At 44.7% G+C, this 15262-nt stretch overlaps 1 protein-coding gene across 14 annotated transcripts in view; it reads left to right on the top strand.

The window, feature by feature from the left end:
• Window positions 1-15262, top strand: part of nlgn3a (neuroligin 3a) — a 189837-nt gene that overhangs the window by 72852 nt on the left and 101723 nt on the right. For 6 of the 14 annotated variants that reach the window (XM_078211451.1, XM_078211449.1, XM_078211447.1 and 3 more), the window contains one exon: window positions 7205-7354. In XM_078211451.1, coding sequence (XP_078067577.1) covers window positions 7205-7354 — 150 coding nt within the window. Of the gene's footprint in view, window positions 1-2516; window positions 2577-7168; window positions 7355-15262 lie in introns of all 14 variants that reach the window. The other 8 variants (XM_078211438.1, XM_078211443.1, XM_078211439.1 and 5 more) reach the window with 4 other exon arrangements.

The raw sequence follows: 15262 nt of genomic DNA on the forward strand, positions 1-15262 counted from the left end.
GCAGCCAGATGCTCACATTTAATTCAGTTACAGTGGAGAGTGTGAAAAGCATTTGTAACCTCCACTGTACTGCAGATCCCATCCAATTACCAGTTCCTTTCAGGGCAGTTTCAGCAGTGATTGAGAAAGTGGAACGTGTGTTGCTATCTGTCCCCCAACAGCAATATCCCAACACAAAACAGGAAATCATTTTGATTTTCCAGTTAGCTTGCGTCATTACCGAAAACAAAGGCCGTGATTTAGCGCCCCCATCCACCATGGGTGCAAACACTGACGGGGGCACAAAATTCCGCGAGAGTCAAAAACCAAAAATTTCACCGGCAAGAATGCGTTTTCTGATTTTCCCCACCCTTCGCCAATGATGTAATGAGTTTACCACACAGGAAGGTCGGGAACTCATTTCCATACAGTTAAATTAAACTAGCGGGCTTCCACGCTGTATCATTCTTCCAAGTAATGCCAGGGGGCAGTGCCAATGGGGGGAGCCTTTCTGGGGAGCTCCATTGGGGAAGGAGTGTGTTCCCTTTATCTGGGGGGGGAGGCCTCCCCATGTCCATGGGGGAGATTCCCCTTGTGCATATGGGGGTTGTCTCTGTGTACATAGAGGGATATGATGGGGAGGGAAGAGGGGAGGGAACTTGATTTTAACGGAGATTGCCCTGACCTCGGGATTCCCAGTTTTGCCGGCTTTATCCAGCACCAGCATGAGTGCTGCAAGCTGCACTCCAGTTTTCTCCCTCAGCCAGCACTCCATGCAAAACAGGAAAAATTCCACCCAGTGTGTCCTTTACTAAAGGGAGATCAATAATTCAGTCTCGAAGAACCATGAGATAAGATAAAAGGGAAGACAGGTGGGGGCAAGGTGCCTTACTTTACTGAAGTACTGCATGACTCCAAACATGAACTCTGTGTTGCTGAAATCTGTTATTATTGACTAAATGTGCAACGATTCCCCGTCCCGCTGAGCTATTATTTTAGCACAGCGGACCGGGAGAATTGCGCGGGGATGATTCGCGGGGTTCCCGAGAGCGTTCGCATCCCGCTAGCGTCTCCCAGCACCAGATTTCCAGCACAGTCTGCCCTGTGCCGGAACCCAGCGGGGAGGTTAACATTTAATAATATTTTAAATATCATTTAAGTGCTAATAGCGGGCCTGGGACTGAATTCATCCGGGCCTGCTTGCCTCCCCCACCCCACCAGAGTGTTTCACTCCAGCGGGGATTACACAAGCTCCTCGTCTTCAGGGAACCAGTGGCCTGACCCCACTAGAGTGAAGGGGGGGAGCGGGGGGCAATCGTGGACTCCCAGGGAGTCGGGCGGTGGGTGGGGTGGTGCCCCCTAGGCATGGGCACCCTGGCAGTGCCAGCCTGTGCCCCCAGCACTGTTCAAGGGGCAAAGTGCCAATACCCAGGGGCACCTTGGCACTGCCCATAGGGCATCGGGCAATGCCAAGGGGGGGCCTATGAGGGGCAGGGCCTGGTGGAGGTGGGGTTTAAGGGACAATCAGTGGAGATGGGGGCAGGAAACAAGCCAGTGATCGGTGGGGAGGGGGTGGATGGGTGGGGGGGGGTCAGCCGGAATGTGGGTGGTCAGCTGGTTCGAGGCGTGTCAGCCTGTGGGGGGATGGGTTGGAAATCAGGGTGGGCTGGGATCGGTGGGGTGGGGGTGGGGGAGCAGGTAAGCGGGTGGGTGTCGGGACTGGGCCCGGGAATGGTCGGTGGACCTGCGATCAGGCCGTGGGGGGTTAGGGGGTATCAGTGTGGGGGTCCCGGGCTGCCCAGTGATTGAGCTGGCCAGCAAACGGGGGGGCTGACAGTTCGGGGCCACTTGTGCAGAGGGCCACTGATTTCAGCCTCTCCAGCGGGAATTGGCCTTGCCACCTGAAATCTAATGATATTCACGCTGGTGGCTTCTGCAGTGCATAGAGTGTGAGAGATTCTAGTGAGAACTCCCACTGAAAAAAAACAATGTGAATTACTGGAGTTTTTCTGCAAATTTGACACTCAGAGCTTTTTTGGGAGAATCGCTCCCAATGTGTGGCATGGAAGATGATGGAAGTTTCACCTGATGTGAGCCAAGAGACTTTGATAGTATAAGCTGGTTTCATCAGTGCTGGGACCTGTGTTCAACTTGATGAGATTTCATGATTTGGCCAGAAAATAAAGTCGCCTTTGTGCTTAGGGCTGAGCAAGCAGATGTCAACAGAAAGACAGTTGTGTAAAAGTCTGTTAAGAGTTTTCTGTATACAGATATATAACAGTCAAGAACTGGCCCTTCGTTCTCTCTGGTCAATGGTCGGATTTGTTTCACAATAAAATATTCCGTTAACCAATGAATTGTATCAGACTATGTTGTCATAGAGCTTGACATTTTTTGGGTCACGGGTACTGTTGATTAAATAAATATTTCAGATTCAGTATTTCTAGAATTATCTTTTAGGGGATGCTATTCATAGTCATGATATTTTTGAATTCTCTTGTTTCCTTTCACCTTGTCTTTCCTCATTTCGATTCTAGGGGCCAATGCAAAGAAACAGGGCGATGATCTAGCTGATAATGATGGCGATGAAGATGAAGGTATTTTGCGGTGCTCGAAACTGGTGCATGAATGCAGAACCAAGTCCTTCTTATACTTATTGATTTTTAAGTTTCCTTTTTGGGGGACGTTATTGAGAGGACAGTGTGTACGTTTTCTTGCACTTTTTTTTCCTACTTCTTCAGTACGTTTTTTTACTCAATACACCCCTTTACAAAATGAATATTTGGTAATTTCAGTGGTGATTTCAGTTTATGTTTGTGTGACTGGAACAAAACTGCATCACAGGGAAATAAAATAATAGCATTTAGTAAGATTCAACCTCATCATTGCCCCATAGTTTCACTGTCCGGAGAGCTGGAGAAACATTCCTCCCATCTGCACCCCTCTAGATTTCTACCTCTGCACCAGTTTTGCTTTAATCTGTGAAGATATTTACAACTTGATTTTGCACAAATTTTGATCCTCATAATTTTTACTAGAAACACCTTCCTCCTGCTTTATAGGACTGTCTGATCTCTGGACTGTTGCCTACCTGAGATTGGGTAGGTAAATAGCCTTTGTCACTCTGTGTGGAGCACTGGGAAGGGTGAAGGAGCACTTTAATCCTAAACAGTAGGTTCTCCCTACATTGCTGTGTAACTGAAACTGGAGGCTGATTGTCCATAAGCTCATGTTCTAATACAAGCAAGTCTTGCTCTGATTTTAGGTGTTTTTTATTTGTTTCTTTCAATAATCTAGTCAAACTCAGAAAGTGATTTGTTGTGATATGAACATACCTTGTCTCCAAACGTCAGAACGTTTTTCCAGCTCACGTTCTTGGTGCTTCTGCAAAAATAACTTTGAAAAATAGTGAAATTCTAAGTATATTAACATAATTATTATGCCACTTATGTGCATGGACAGAGGAGATTCTCTCATAATAAGATACAAGGGCATCAGAAGACCTTTTCTGTGACCCCAAAGTTCTGGCTAATTGTTTAGTTGACTTTACACATTTAAGTGTCAGTTGAGATTTGTGCTCACCCTGTATGTATCAGTGTCTGAGTCTGTACGTGTGTTATAACCCAATAAACAACAGTCCAATACCGAGGATGCTGATGATATGATTCCAAACCAATACCCCCCCCCATCCCAAACCAGCAGACATGAGTTGCGTAATTAAGTGTGTCGTGCTGCCCCCTCTCATTTGTTTATTGGGATTAATAGTGCTTGGTGCTCAACTCCGCATACTGCACTTTATTTTGAGTGCAGCAATGAGACAGAAACCGATGGCTCCTTGCATTGAGCTTTAGGAATGTGGTGAGAGTTCTGTGGGTTTCAGCATCACCTACTCATTTAGAAATGAGATTAGAAATGAAATGCAGGTACAGAGCAATCTTTCTTAAGTATATTTTAAAGATTTCATATTCTGGTTGAGTGAAAACCCCTTGAGCAGGCTCTACTGGCTGTCAAGAATAATCAGTTATGTCAGAGAAAAAGTTAGTTGTGGCGGACAGTAAGTTTCAATATACAGTCGGACCAAAGAAAATAGAGTGGAAAACAGAAAGAGATGGTGATCATTCCATATTGTCTATGGAAGGAATACGAAGGCCTCCAAGGAGACTTCTTGTGGAAATGTAAATCTTTAAAATATATTTCATTGGTAATCCATGTATAAATAACAATGGTATAAACCATGTCTCATTGGTCATAGTGCATTCCAGATGTACTTAATATCTATGATGATGTGGTATCAGCCTTCCTTAGCATTCAATTGGTGGAGTGGGAAAGTTAAGGCGCGGTGCTAATCATGACCCTGGCAGTAATTTTCACCTTTACCGTTTTGATGGTAAACTGGGAGAGCGGATCATCAATCCTATTTACTACCAAGCATTGAAAGTGAAAATTACCCCCTTGTGTCTGATCCTTAAAGTTGGTTAAGTGTCTATTGGGAAAAACACAGTATATTTTTGCAATGGGATTATAAAAAGCATTGTACTGACTGGAATCTTCACAACTGTTAGAATTTTAGCTCCTGGTTGGCACGTGACCTTGCTTTAAGTTTCACAGACATGGCACACAAATTATGGGAGTGTATGTGCAATAGACATAGACTGTGCCCAGCTAAATGGAAATCTCAGCAGTTATTGGCCAAATATAGAAAATTGGTTTATTATAGAGTCATGAAATGTTGATTCCAAAATGAAGCAATTACCTAACTTTTGGTGAAAGGCCACTGTGATTTCTATTTGGCTTTACACTATTTTAACTGTAATTTATCTGCACTGATCATTGGCTGCCAGCTTGAATGGTCACTCATGATGGAATGAATCAGATAGAAGAGCTAATTTTTTTCGTCAATTTTATATTGTTTTACTCAAATTATGTATAATGTTTCATTTGAAAAATATTTAAAATCCTGGTCACATTTTTCCCTATGTGAAATACTGCAGCAAAATGCAAGTCAGAATACTAGATCCTGGGTGCCACTGATATTAAACATGTCCTTCATTGTCATCGGGAAGGTGAAGGGAATTTGTTTTTCAAAGAAACTGTGCCATCATTGGTGATTATAGAGTCCACCGCGGCAGAGGGGGGGAAGGTGTGGGGTGGGGGGAGGAATCTGGGGTTTGTTAAACTTCAGCTTATAATTCGAAGAGCCCAGCTCTTCTCCTTGTCAGAAAAGCAAGGAGAGGTGGGTTGTGAAGGAACAGTATGTGAAACAGCATGTCTCCCAGGTAGGTAACAGCCAAAATCTCTGAATGACAAAAGAGGCAGCCAGTAATGGAATCCCCTTCCCTCTCCCTTATTCATTCTGTTCAACAGTGGCTGCTGTATGTTACTTATCTGTGACAGTTACTGAAGCCTCATCTCCTCTTTGTACCCACCCTTTATTTCCCTTGCCTATGTTTTGTGTGTTCACACCATGGAGTTAAATGTCTGTTATGTATGTGTAAAAACAATGAAAACATGCTGCAGACATACGCTGGTACCAGCTACCAAAGTACGGAGCTGTAACCTGAAGAGTAATGTCGATAATGCATACTGTTGAGAGTACATGCAGCATTTCAGAGTTATAATCAAAGGGAAATTTCTTTCTTCCCTGCTAAAGCTAAAGCACATCCATGTTGTCACCCACAAGAGTTGAAAATACATGATTATATCGGTTTACTGTTCTGACCAGAAAGATTTCTTTTACCCTTTTCCTCTCCCCTATCCCCAAAGTCTTTGCTCCACTGTTAAACATGTCAACAAATAGATCATTATTTGTATCACAGGAAACATTTTTTCTTTTCCCCACATTTAATTCTTGCTAGAAACACTTCCATTACCCCAATAATCCTTTGGCACCTTGTCCAAATGATGCTTCTTCATGCTTAGCCGAGTCATTGGGAAACAATTCACAATGGGAGTATCAATGCATTTTGAGCTTTGGGTGCTGTTCAGGATCAGGGATTTTGGCCAGTTGAGGTGTCCCTGCTGGAAAAATCATATGGAATCAGAAAATTCTAATTTCTTGTCACAGAAGATTATTGGTTTTCAACCAGAAAAACAGTAAGTGTATTAAATCCTAGCAACTCACTAGTGGACAATGATTAACACATATCAAGAATAACATTCTACAAAACTGATAATTAGATTCCAGCCTGTAGTTAATTCCTGGGGATCAATTATTCTGTTTATAATGCCTTCAAACTCCTCAGTTAATTCCTGTCTAACACATTCCACAGGATCTTGACCTTTGTTTTGTTCTCTATGCTGGAATTGTAAGTGAGTTGTTGATGAATTTTGGTACTTACTCCCTGGGCTGCAAAACAGAACCAATTCTGATTATAATTGACATTCAGAAAGTTACTGTAGCACAGCTTAGGCAGGTAGTTGATAAAGAAAGTGGTAACTGTTTGCATTCCTTATTGAAGCTTGGAATAATAGATATTGACTGTGTCATAATTTTCAAAATGGGTTGTGGGTTGCAAGCTATGGAGCAAACCCCTTGCAACTGAAACCAAGGTATTTTAAATTTTTAGATCAATGTTTGGGGTGGAGTGGTCATGCTATGCTTTATGAAATTCATGAACTTAGAAACATGACGAACAGACATGTTGCATCATTGTCCTCATCTGGTGCTAAATTATTAAATGAATTGGGGAACTGTTGGTGAAAATGATCTACTGTCGACATTTCATCTCTTTTCAGACTATGACTTTGATGCTGTTTCATTTTTTAAATGCTTTTTAAATGTTTGAAGCATAAAGAGTTCACGGCACCATCTTTGATTTTTCCATCTGCACTTAATTCCTGGTATCTGCAGTGTGTCTGTTGGCAGATTTTCTTGTGCCTTGCGATTGTATGTATTGTTGCCCAGTATTTATGTTGTGTTGATGCTCACCGTGGTGTTTTTATGTTTGGTGTTTACAGTGTGTGCGCGCCCAGGTGTTTGTCTTATGTTGATGCCCTAACATTTGTGCCCACTGACTGTGATATGCTGATGCCTGGTAGTTGCAGTATTTTAATTGATATGATGATTGGAGTGTGTGCCTGGTAGTTGATGCCTACAATTTGAAGTGTGTACATGACAGATGAGTGAAGTGTGTTTATGCCTGTTATTTGATCAGTGCTGCCCTTCACTGTGACTGCTGTCTGAGCAAAGTGTCATTTGGCTTCCCTCCTATTTCTTCTGTTGCAGATATTCGTGATAGTGGGCCTAAGCCAGTCATGGTATACATTCATGGAGGGTCATACATGGAAGGGACAGGAAATATGATTGATGGCAGCGTATTGGCAAGCTATGGCAATGTTATTGTTATCACACTCAACTACCGTGTGGGTGTTCTGGGTAAGTAAAAGCTAACTTTACATCTTTTACTCTCCAATATGTAAATAGATAATGTAGCGATGTAAGTGGTATGGCAACTGAAGTCTGTTGGCCTCCAACATAATGTCTAGCATGAGAAAATGAACCCTTTGTCCACTCAAGAATTATACTTCTGTCAAACTGGTTGGTGACTTGCACTGAATCTGAACGTCTTACCTTTTAAAATTCAGCTTGAATACCTAGGTAACTGAGTGGTGTAGTTTGTTGCAATACTTTCCTCTCATCCTTAGGATCTGGGCTTGAATACAACTCAGATTTTGAAATGAAAATGTGAAATGATTTTGAGCAATCCCAATCCTGTTTTTCCAAATATCAGTGACGAAAATGGGAAGGTGGTGAAGCATCCTTGATGTGCTGAATGAGGTAGTGTGTCAGGCTATTGTGCCTCGGCTTAGTCAAAGTGATTGGGAACCTCGGAATTGGGAAGGGGGGATAGGGGAGCTAGCAATGAGTCAGGCACCTTTTTGTATTGCACGGTTTGCTGTGGCTCTTTAACTCAATTGTGGCATTAGCATACCATTTCCAGGTTCCTGACCAATTGAAGAGTACAGATATAATGGCAATCTGCCCTCTGGCAAAGGAACCATCTTTAGCTAAAGGGAAGCCAGTTGGGGTCAGCATGGCTGACCTGTACATTGCTTACAATGCACATGAATGGAAATTAGTTGCTGGAAGGCACAATTACTTCATGAGGACAAGAAAGATGAAATATGTCTGACTTTCAGATGCCAAGTCCCACAATCTGATTTGCCCACATTCTCCTGCACAGTATTCCTCAGACCAAGACACCTTGTATTGCCATTCATCCCTCTCTTTCAAGGCATCTTCTCGCATCTCAACAGGTAATGTTAATATCAACCTCATTTTATTGACTTTTCACACCGATGCTCACATTCACCCTCCACAATTGGTGCAATTCCCTCCTTTCCATACAATCCATTTCTCACACTCATAACTCTCTGCTTTCTCTCTTTGCAGAAGGGGTTGCACAACATGGTGGGTTTGCCCTCCATTGATAGTCATCTTGATGGCCAATGACAATGGATACCCACCAGCTCCACAGTAAAGGAGATCTTAAGTACATAAGAAATAGGAACAGTGCCTGCTGTGCCATTCAATACGTTTGTGGTTGATCTTCGATTCCATTTCCCTATATCCCTTGATTTTCTGAGAGCCAAAAGTCAGCCTATCTCAGCCTTAACTATGTTCAGCTAAGAGGCTGCACAATTCAGCAATGATCTGTTATGATAGCCTGAGCTTCCTGAGACACTGAAGATCAGAAATGTTGAGAAAGATGATCCTCTCTGCCTCGACTCCGTGGGCCCGATTTTACCATTTTGATTTGAAGTGCTGAATCTGGGAGTATTTCAGATACGACTTTTAGACCCGTTCTAAGGTGCCCCCATACTCTGCCTGAAAAAAAAGCAGCGATTCTGAATCGCGCTGCACAAGCCTGTGGGCGGGGCTTATCACGCCCGAAACACTGCTGCTCCGATTGGATCCTTCAGCTACGCATGTGCAGTAAAAGAAAATAGAAAAATGCTCCCCTGCCATATCGCTCCCATGTCCGATAGTACCTCCCCCCGGCCCCCACAGACATTGCCCCACCCCCACAACATAACTGTCCCCCTTATCCCCCCATCCCCCCACTACCCAGACCAATCGCGGCCCCCAGTCCCCCTTCCCCCCCCCCAATCGATCGCATGCAGAATGGCAGCGGACACCCCTCTCCCCCTACCCACTGGTGGCACACAGAGTGGCAGCCGACCCCCCTCCCCTCCCCACACCAGAGAGCCAGCTGACCCGCCTCCCTCCTCTCCCCCATCGGAGAGCCTTCTAACCCGCCTCCCTCCCCACCCCAGCAGAGAGCCATCTGACCCACCTTCCTCCCCCCCCACCAGAGAGTAATCTGACCCGCCTCTCCCCCCACCACCAGAGAGCCATCCGACCAGCCTCCCTCCTCCCCCCCACCAGAGAGCCATCAGACCCGCTTCCCTTCCCCCCACCAGAGAGCTATCTGACCCGCCGCCCTCCTCCCCACCAGAGGGCAAAGTGACCCGCCTCCCTCACCCCCACCAGGGAGTGATCTGACCCGCCTCCCTCCCCCCCACCAGGGAGCGATCTGACCCGCCTCCCTCCCCCCCACCAGAGAGCAATCTGACCCGCTTGTCTCCCCCCCACCAGAGAGTGATCTGACCCGCCTCCCTCCCCCCCACCAGAGAGTGATCTGACCCGCCTCCCTCCCCTCGACCAGAGAGCAATCTGACCCGCCTTCCTCCCCCCCCCACCAGAGAGCCATCTGACCCGCCTCCCTCCTCCCCCCACCAGAGAGCCATCTGACCCACCTCCCACCCCCCTACCAGAGAGCAATCTGAACATCGTCCCATCCCCCTACAAGAGAGCGATCTGACCCGCCTTCCTCCCCCCCACAAGAGAGCGATCTGACCCGCCTTCCTCCCCCCCCCCCCCACCAGAGAGCAGTCTGACCCGCCTCCCTCCCCCCCCCCCATCAGAGAGCGATCTGACCCGCCTCCCTCCCCGCCCCCACCACTGATCTGAGTCAGAGAGCCGCCGGAAGCTCGGAATGTACCTCCTCAGAAGCTGGAGCGCCTGAATCGGACCTTTGCAGACCATGTCTGTTTTGCGCCGAATCTGGATGGGCAAACGCGGTGGTAAACGGGGAAATGCCGGTAAGTTTGGGCATCCAGCATATTATGTCAATTTAAATGCATACAAATACATATAAATTACAGTTGCACCCGTTTCAGGTGCGGCCCCAATCACGGCCATTTTAGGCGCTTGGGAAAGGGGGAACGGGCGTGGAGGCAGTGGCGGATCACACTACTTGCCTCACGTCTGACTTTACCAAGTTTCCGTGCCCGAAAACTGGTGCAATTTGATGGTAAAATCGGGCCCCGTGTTCGATATTACCTCCTTCGAGCTGCGTCTCTATGTCCATCTGCTCTGTCTTGTAGAGTGGTATATGCCTGAGGAGAAGGCGGCTGCTGCTGCTTTACTGGTGTTACCCCTACTGCTGTGGGCATTGCTGGTGCTGCTCCTCTTGTTTCTGATCAGAGGTCCAGGGTGGAGCTGCATAACTGGCCCCAAGCTACAATGTAGGCCAACAGCTGGGAAGTTGAAAACAAGGTGAGTATAAGTCCAGGGTAAGTGAACTGACTTCCAGAATTTGGAAATCACCTGCCACGCTGTGAATTCTGTCTCTCTGACCCAATGCTGTGAGGGCAACCCTTTTGTGTAGACAACCCAGCAGTTGCTTTCTAGCCTCTCGCGCACAGGCCATGGACTCCCATAAGTTGGTGAAGACATTTGACCTCTTCAAGGATGCTTTGAGTTCATCCCTGAAGTTACTGTTGTCCTCCTGGGAGTCTTGAGCTGCAAGCAAGATCTGAGTAGAGTATTCCTTCAGGAGACTGGTGTCAGGCACACGAACAACATGTCTTGCCCAGCAGAGTTGGCTTTGAGTGCTGAGCGTCTTCCTAGTTGTTGGGCACATTGGCTTGGGAGAGGATACTATGGTTGGACCACCTTCCCTGCCACAGGATTTGGGAGGTCTTGTGAAGGCATCACTGGCAATACTTCTCCAGTACTCGAGGTTCTTGCTGTAGGTTGTCCAAGCATCTGAAGCATATAGAGGTGCAGTGTACACTGCCCAGTAAACTATGATCTTAATCTCAGGTTTGAGATCCTGTTACTTAAATACTCTTTTCCTCAGTCGGCCAAAGACTGAGCTGGCACATTAGAGGCAACAATGAACTTCATGCTCTATGCCTGCCTTTATCAGGAGGAAGCTCCAAAGTTATGGAAAATGGTCCATTTCCCAAAATTTAACAATACAATAGCAGATTTCAGAGTTGTGAACCTCCTTGTAATCAGAGCTAGATTTGTGACTTTTGAACTACTCTCCTTCGCCAGGCTTTTCAAAGGTGTGCTGAGAAACACTGGATAAGATGTGACCAGATACAAATTGTGAGGCTTATTTCACAGGACAAGTGAACATAATCAAGCAACTCGTCAAAGCAAATATTATTTATTTAGCTCAATTTGTCCATCCAAGCATAGAAAAAAAAGCAAACTTCCATGGTCTAACCTAGATAATTTTGAGATCACCTTGCTTCCAGAGCAAGCAACCCATTGCATACCATAGCTTCTAACTCTGAGTTTCATGCTTACACCACAAGGTCTCTTGGTTCAAACCCAACTGCCACTGGGCAAATCATATTTCATTTATCCTACCAGAGGGTTAATACATAGGCAATTGTCCTAAACCCCAATGTGCATAGCAGGGTTGCCAGCAAGCAATTAAAGTAATGGTAGAATCTTGAACTGTTCCCTTTTGAGTACCTAACTGACCCACAAACTACTGTATGTCTGGATAATACCCTCCTGACAGGCAGATTTCAAAGCTGAGGTCATGTAAAATTCAAAGGACATGGTTCCCACCAGCTACTCACCCATCTTGGCTCCATCATAACTAATCAGGACACAGGGGAACCTGGGCTACATGCCTGCTCAAATGTCTACCAAGGCCCTTTTGTGGCCATTGAAGGGTATATTTTGCCCATGACAGGAAGACACCTTGCCAGTCACTGAGCCCAACAGCTTTAGTGACATAGGCTTGTAGTATCAGTTAAAGGGGCAGAAGGACTTGCTTTTCCAGATGCTAGGCCCATTGGAGGCATCCCCCTTTAACCTTCTGCCTCCCAAACCCTAGACTCTCAAACCCAGGAATCTCCCCCAGCCTTACCTGGTCCCCATGACCTACTGGAACTGCCTGATTCTAGATTCAGGGACGAGAACAGTTGGTCTATGTTAGAGGTAGATACCAACTCCATTGGATTATTTAGATCAGTAGGATTCAGATGACTGTCGCTTGGAGAGCTGCATTAAAAATAGCAGATTCATAGCGTGAGATTTTATGGCCTTGCTCACCCCAAAACTGGAAAATCTTGCCCGAGGTCAATGGATCTTTCTATGGCCTGCCTTTGCCCACTCCGGTTCCCGTGGCATTCACCCCATTGTGTTTATGAGCCATTTTTCTATGTTATGCATGTAATTGATAAGACAGGGATGTAACTATCAGCATATATTGCACTGCAGTTGACTATGTCAAAAAACAATCATTTGTTTTATCAAATGAAAAACAAAAACGTGAACCAAACAGTGGCATTGGAGAAAAGTGGCCAATGCTGTGGTATTTGAAGTGGATTTTGAGCTGCTCCAGCTAAATCAGAATGCAAACTTGTCTGAAAATAGTGTTTTCAGGGTGTTGCTGGGAAGTTGCAAGGTGTCACAAAAACATGTTGGATAATATCATCGTTGACAGGAATATGGTTACTACATGGGCAAATTCAGACATTCTTGGCAGTGAGATTTATACATCTGTGCTAAATTACACTAGTGAAATTAATGAGTCATGTGTAGCAGCTATGTCAGCAGGCAGCCTGCATCAAGACACATTTGAAAAATTAAAACTTCAAACAGGTGCACAGGCTTCAGCTGGGACCCATTGACTAGATTAATGCAGACAGATAGCTTCAGAGAGGAAGTGAGCAAGTCATTCGTGCAACACATAACCTAGTGTAGGTTTCCACTCAAAGCATTATAAAAGCAGCAAGGCCTTGCCAGAAGATCTGCATTGAAATTAATCTTTAGCTGCTTTTGAGTACCACGATGTGGGTAAGAGTTGAGATTCAGTTAAACTTTCCTCTAGCCACCTGATAATCCTTATCTCTGTCACAGGAGGATTGAAGGAAGCTGATGATCTCTAGGATATTCTAGTGGAAACAAAAAATTGCTTCATTTCACCCATGTAGTGTTAGAGATGGCTAACAATTTGACTCTACACTGAGTTGGAATTGCTAATTCCATGTTGGAAAATCATAATTATGGCATCCATCATGTTTGCACCGGCTCACCGAATGAGCATTTCACTTAATACCATTCCACTGCCTTCTCCCTGTAATCAGATAACAGTCTGATTCCCTTTTGAATGCTTCAGTTGAACTTGCCTCCTCCAAACTCTTGGGCAGTACATTCCAAATCTTAACTACTCACTGCATAAAAAGCTTCTCATATCACTCTTGCTCCTTTTACTAAATACATTAAATCTGTGCCCTCTCATTCACAATCATTTCATGACTGGGAACAGCTTCTCACTATCTACCCTGTCCAGACCCCTCGTGATTTTGAATACCTCTATCAAATTTCCCCTCAGCCTTCTTTTTACAAAGGATAACAGTCCTAACTTCTCCAATCTATCTTCATAACTGAAGTTCCTCATTCCTGGAACCAATCTTGTGAATCTTTCCTGCACTGTCTCTAATGTCTACCCTTTCTTCTTAAAGTCTGGCACTCAAGACTGGACATAATATTCCAGCTGAGGCCGAACTAGTGACTTACACAAATGCAACATAACCTCCTTGTTCTTGTACTTTATGTACCTACTAATAATGCCCAGGATGCTATATGCTGTATCAACTTCTCTCTCAATCTGTCCTGCCATTTTCAATGATTTATGCACATATATACCCAGGCACCTCTATTCCCACACCCCCATTAGAGTTGTACCCTTTATTTTATATTGTGTCTCCACATTCTTCTTACCAAAATGAATCAGCTCAAATTTCCCCACAATGAACTTCATCTGCCACTTGTCTGCTGAATCCACCAACCTGTCCATGCCCCTTTTGAAGTTCTGTCCTACCCTGCTGTCATTTCCAAGTTTTGTATCACCCACAAATTCTGAAATGATGTCTTGTACACCAAGGTCTAGGTCTCAGTGTCCCAGTGGACTCTGACCTGAATTGCAAAGCTCATTGGTTCCATTGTTGGTTTAAAGGAAGTTTTTGTGTTCAGTATTTTAAACAAAAAAAGAGCTGCTCTGTGTTTTCAGAACATGTTTTGTGTTCCATTTATTTAACTTTTATTTTCTCTAACATCTTCGACTATTCATTCCATTTAATTTGAATTTGGAGCCCCATAAAAATTGGATTTGTAAATAAAAATGCCAAAAGTCAAGGCTTCATTCCAGGCTGCTTTGCGTTGTAGACAATATTGGAATGAAGCTTTTCTCATGCAATGTGACGGTCATAAGTCTTCAGAAAGAGGAGCGAAAGATGAACCATGACCCAATCCCATTCCATTTTCTGCCCATCAATAACACATGTTCAGAGCCAAAGCTATTTGCCACTAATTATCAAACAAGGTCCAACTGCCAATTCATTCCTTCGCTGCCACAGACCTGGTCTTATTCTAATTTATTCCCTGTCACCAGCAGCACTGCTTACTCCCACTTCCATAACATTTGCACCCCATACAGGTGTTCACCTTGGGAATGGTGCCTGTGGTAGAGCAAGAGAGATGAGGGAGAGAGATGAGGGACTACAATGCAGCCAGATTTTAAACATTTTAAAATCAAAGCAGTCTTTCTTTCTAAATGGAAAGGCACACATCTGTGTGCACAGCTATGTGGGTACATGCAAGAAAAGGGCATGGATGAAGTGTGTATATCTTATTAATGGATTTGGGTGAATGTGATGATAAATAAGGACTAAATAAAAGATTAGACAGGGAATAAATTAGAATAAGACCAGGTCCGTGACAGCGAAGGAATGAATTAGCACGTGGACCTTGTTTGATAATCAGTGGCAAATAGCTTTGGCTCTGAACATGTGTTATTGATGGGCAGAAAATGGAATGGGATTGGGTCAAGGTTCATCTTTCGCTCCTCTTTCTGAAGGCTTATGACCGTCACATTGCACGAGAAAAGCTTCATCCCAATATTGTCTAGAGCGCAAAGCAGCCTGGAATGAAACCTTGATCTTTGACATTTTTATTTACAAATCCAAT

The sequence above is a fragment of the Mustelus asterias genome, chromosome 4, assembly GCF_964213995.1.
Source record: "Mustelus asterias chromosome 4, sMusAst1.hap1.1, whole genome shotgun sequence".
Taxonomy (NCBI): Eukaryota; Metazoa; Chordata; class Chondrichthyes; order Carcharhiniformes; family Triakidae; genus Mustelus; species Mustelus asterias.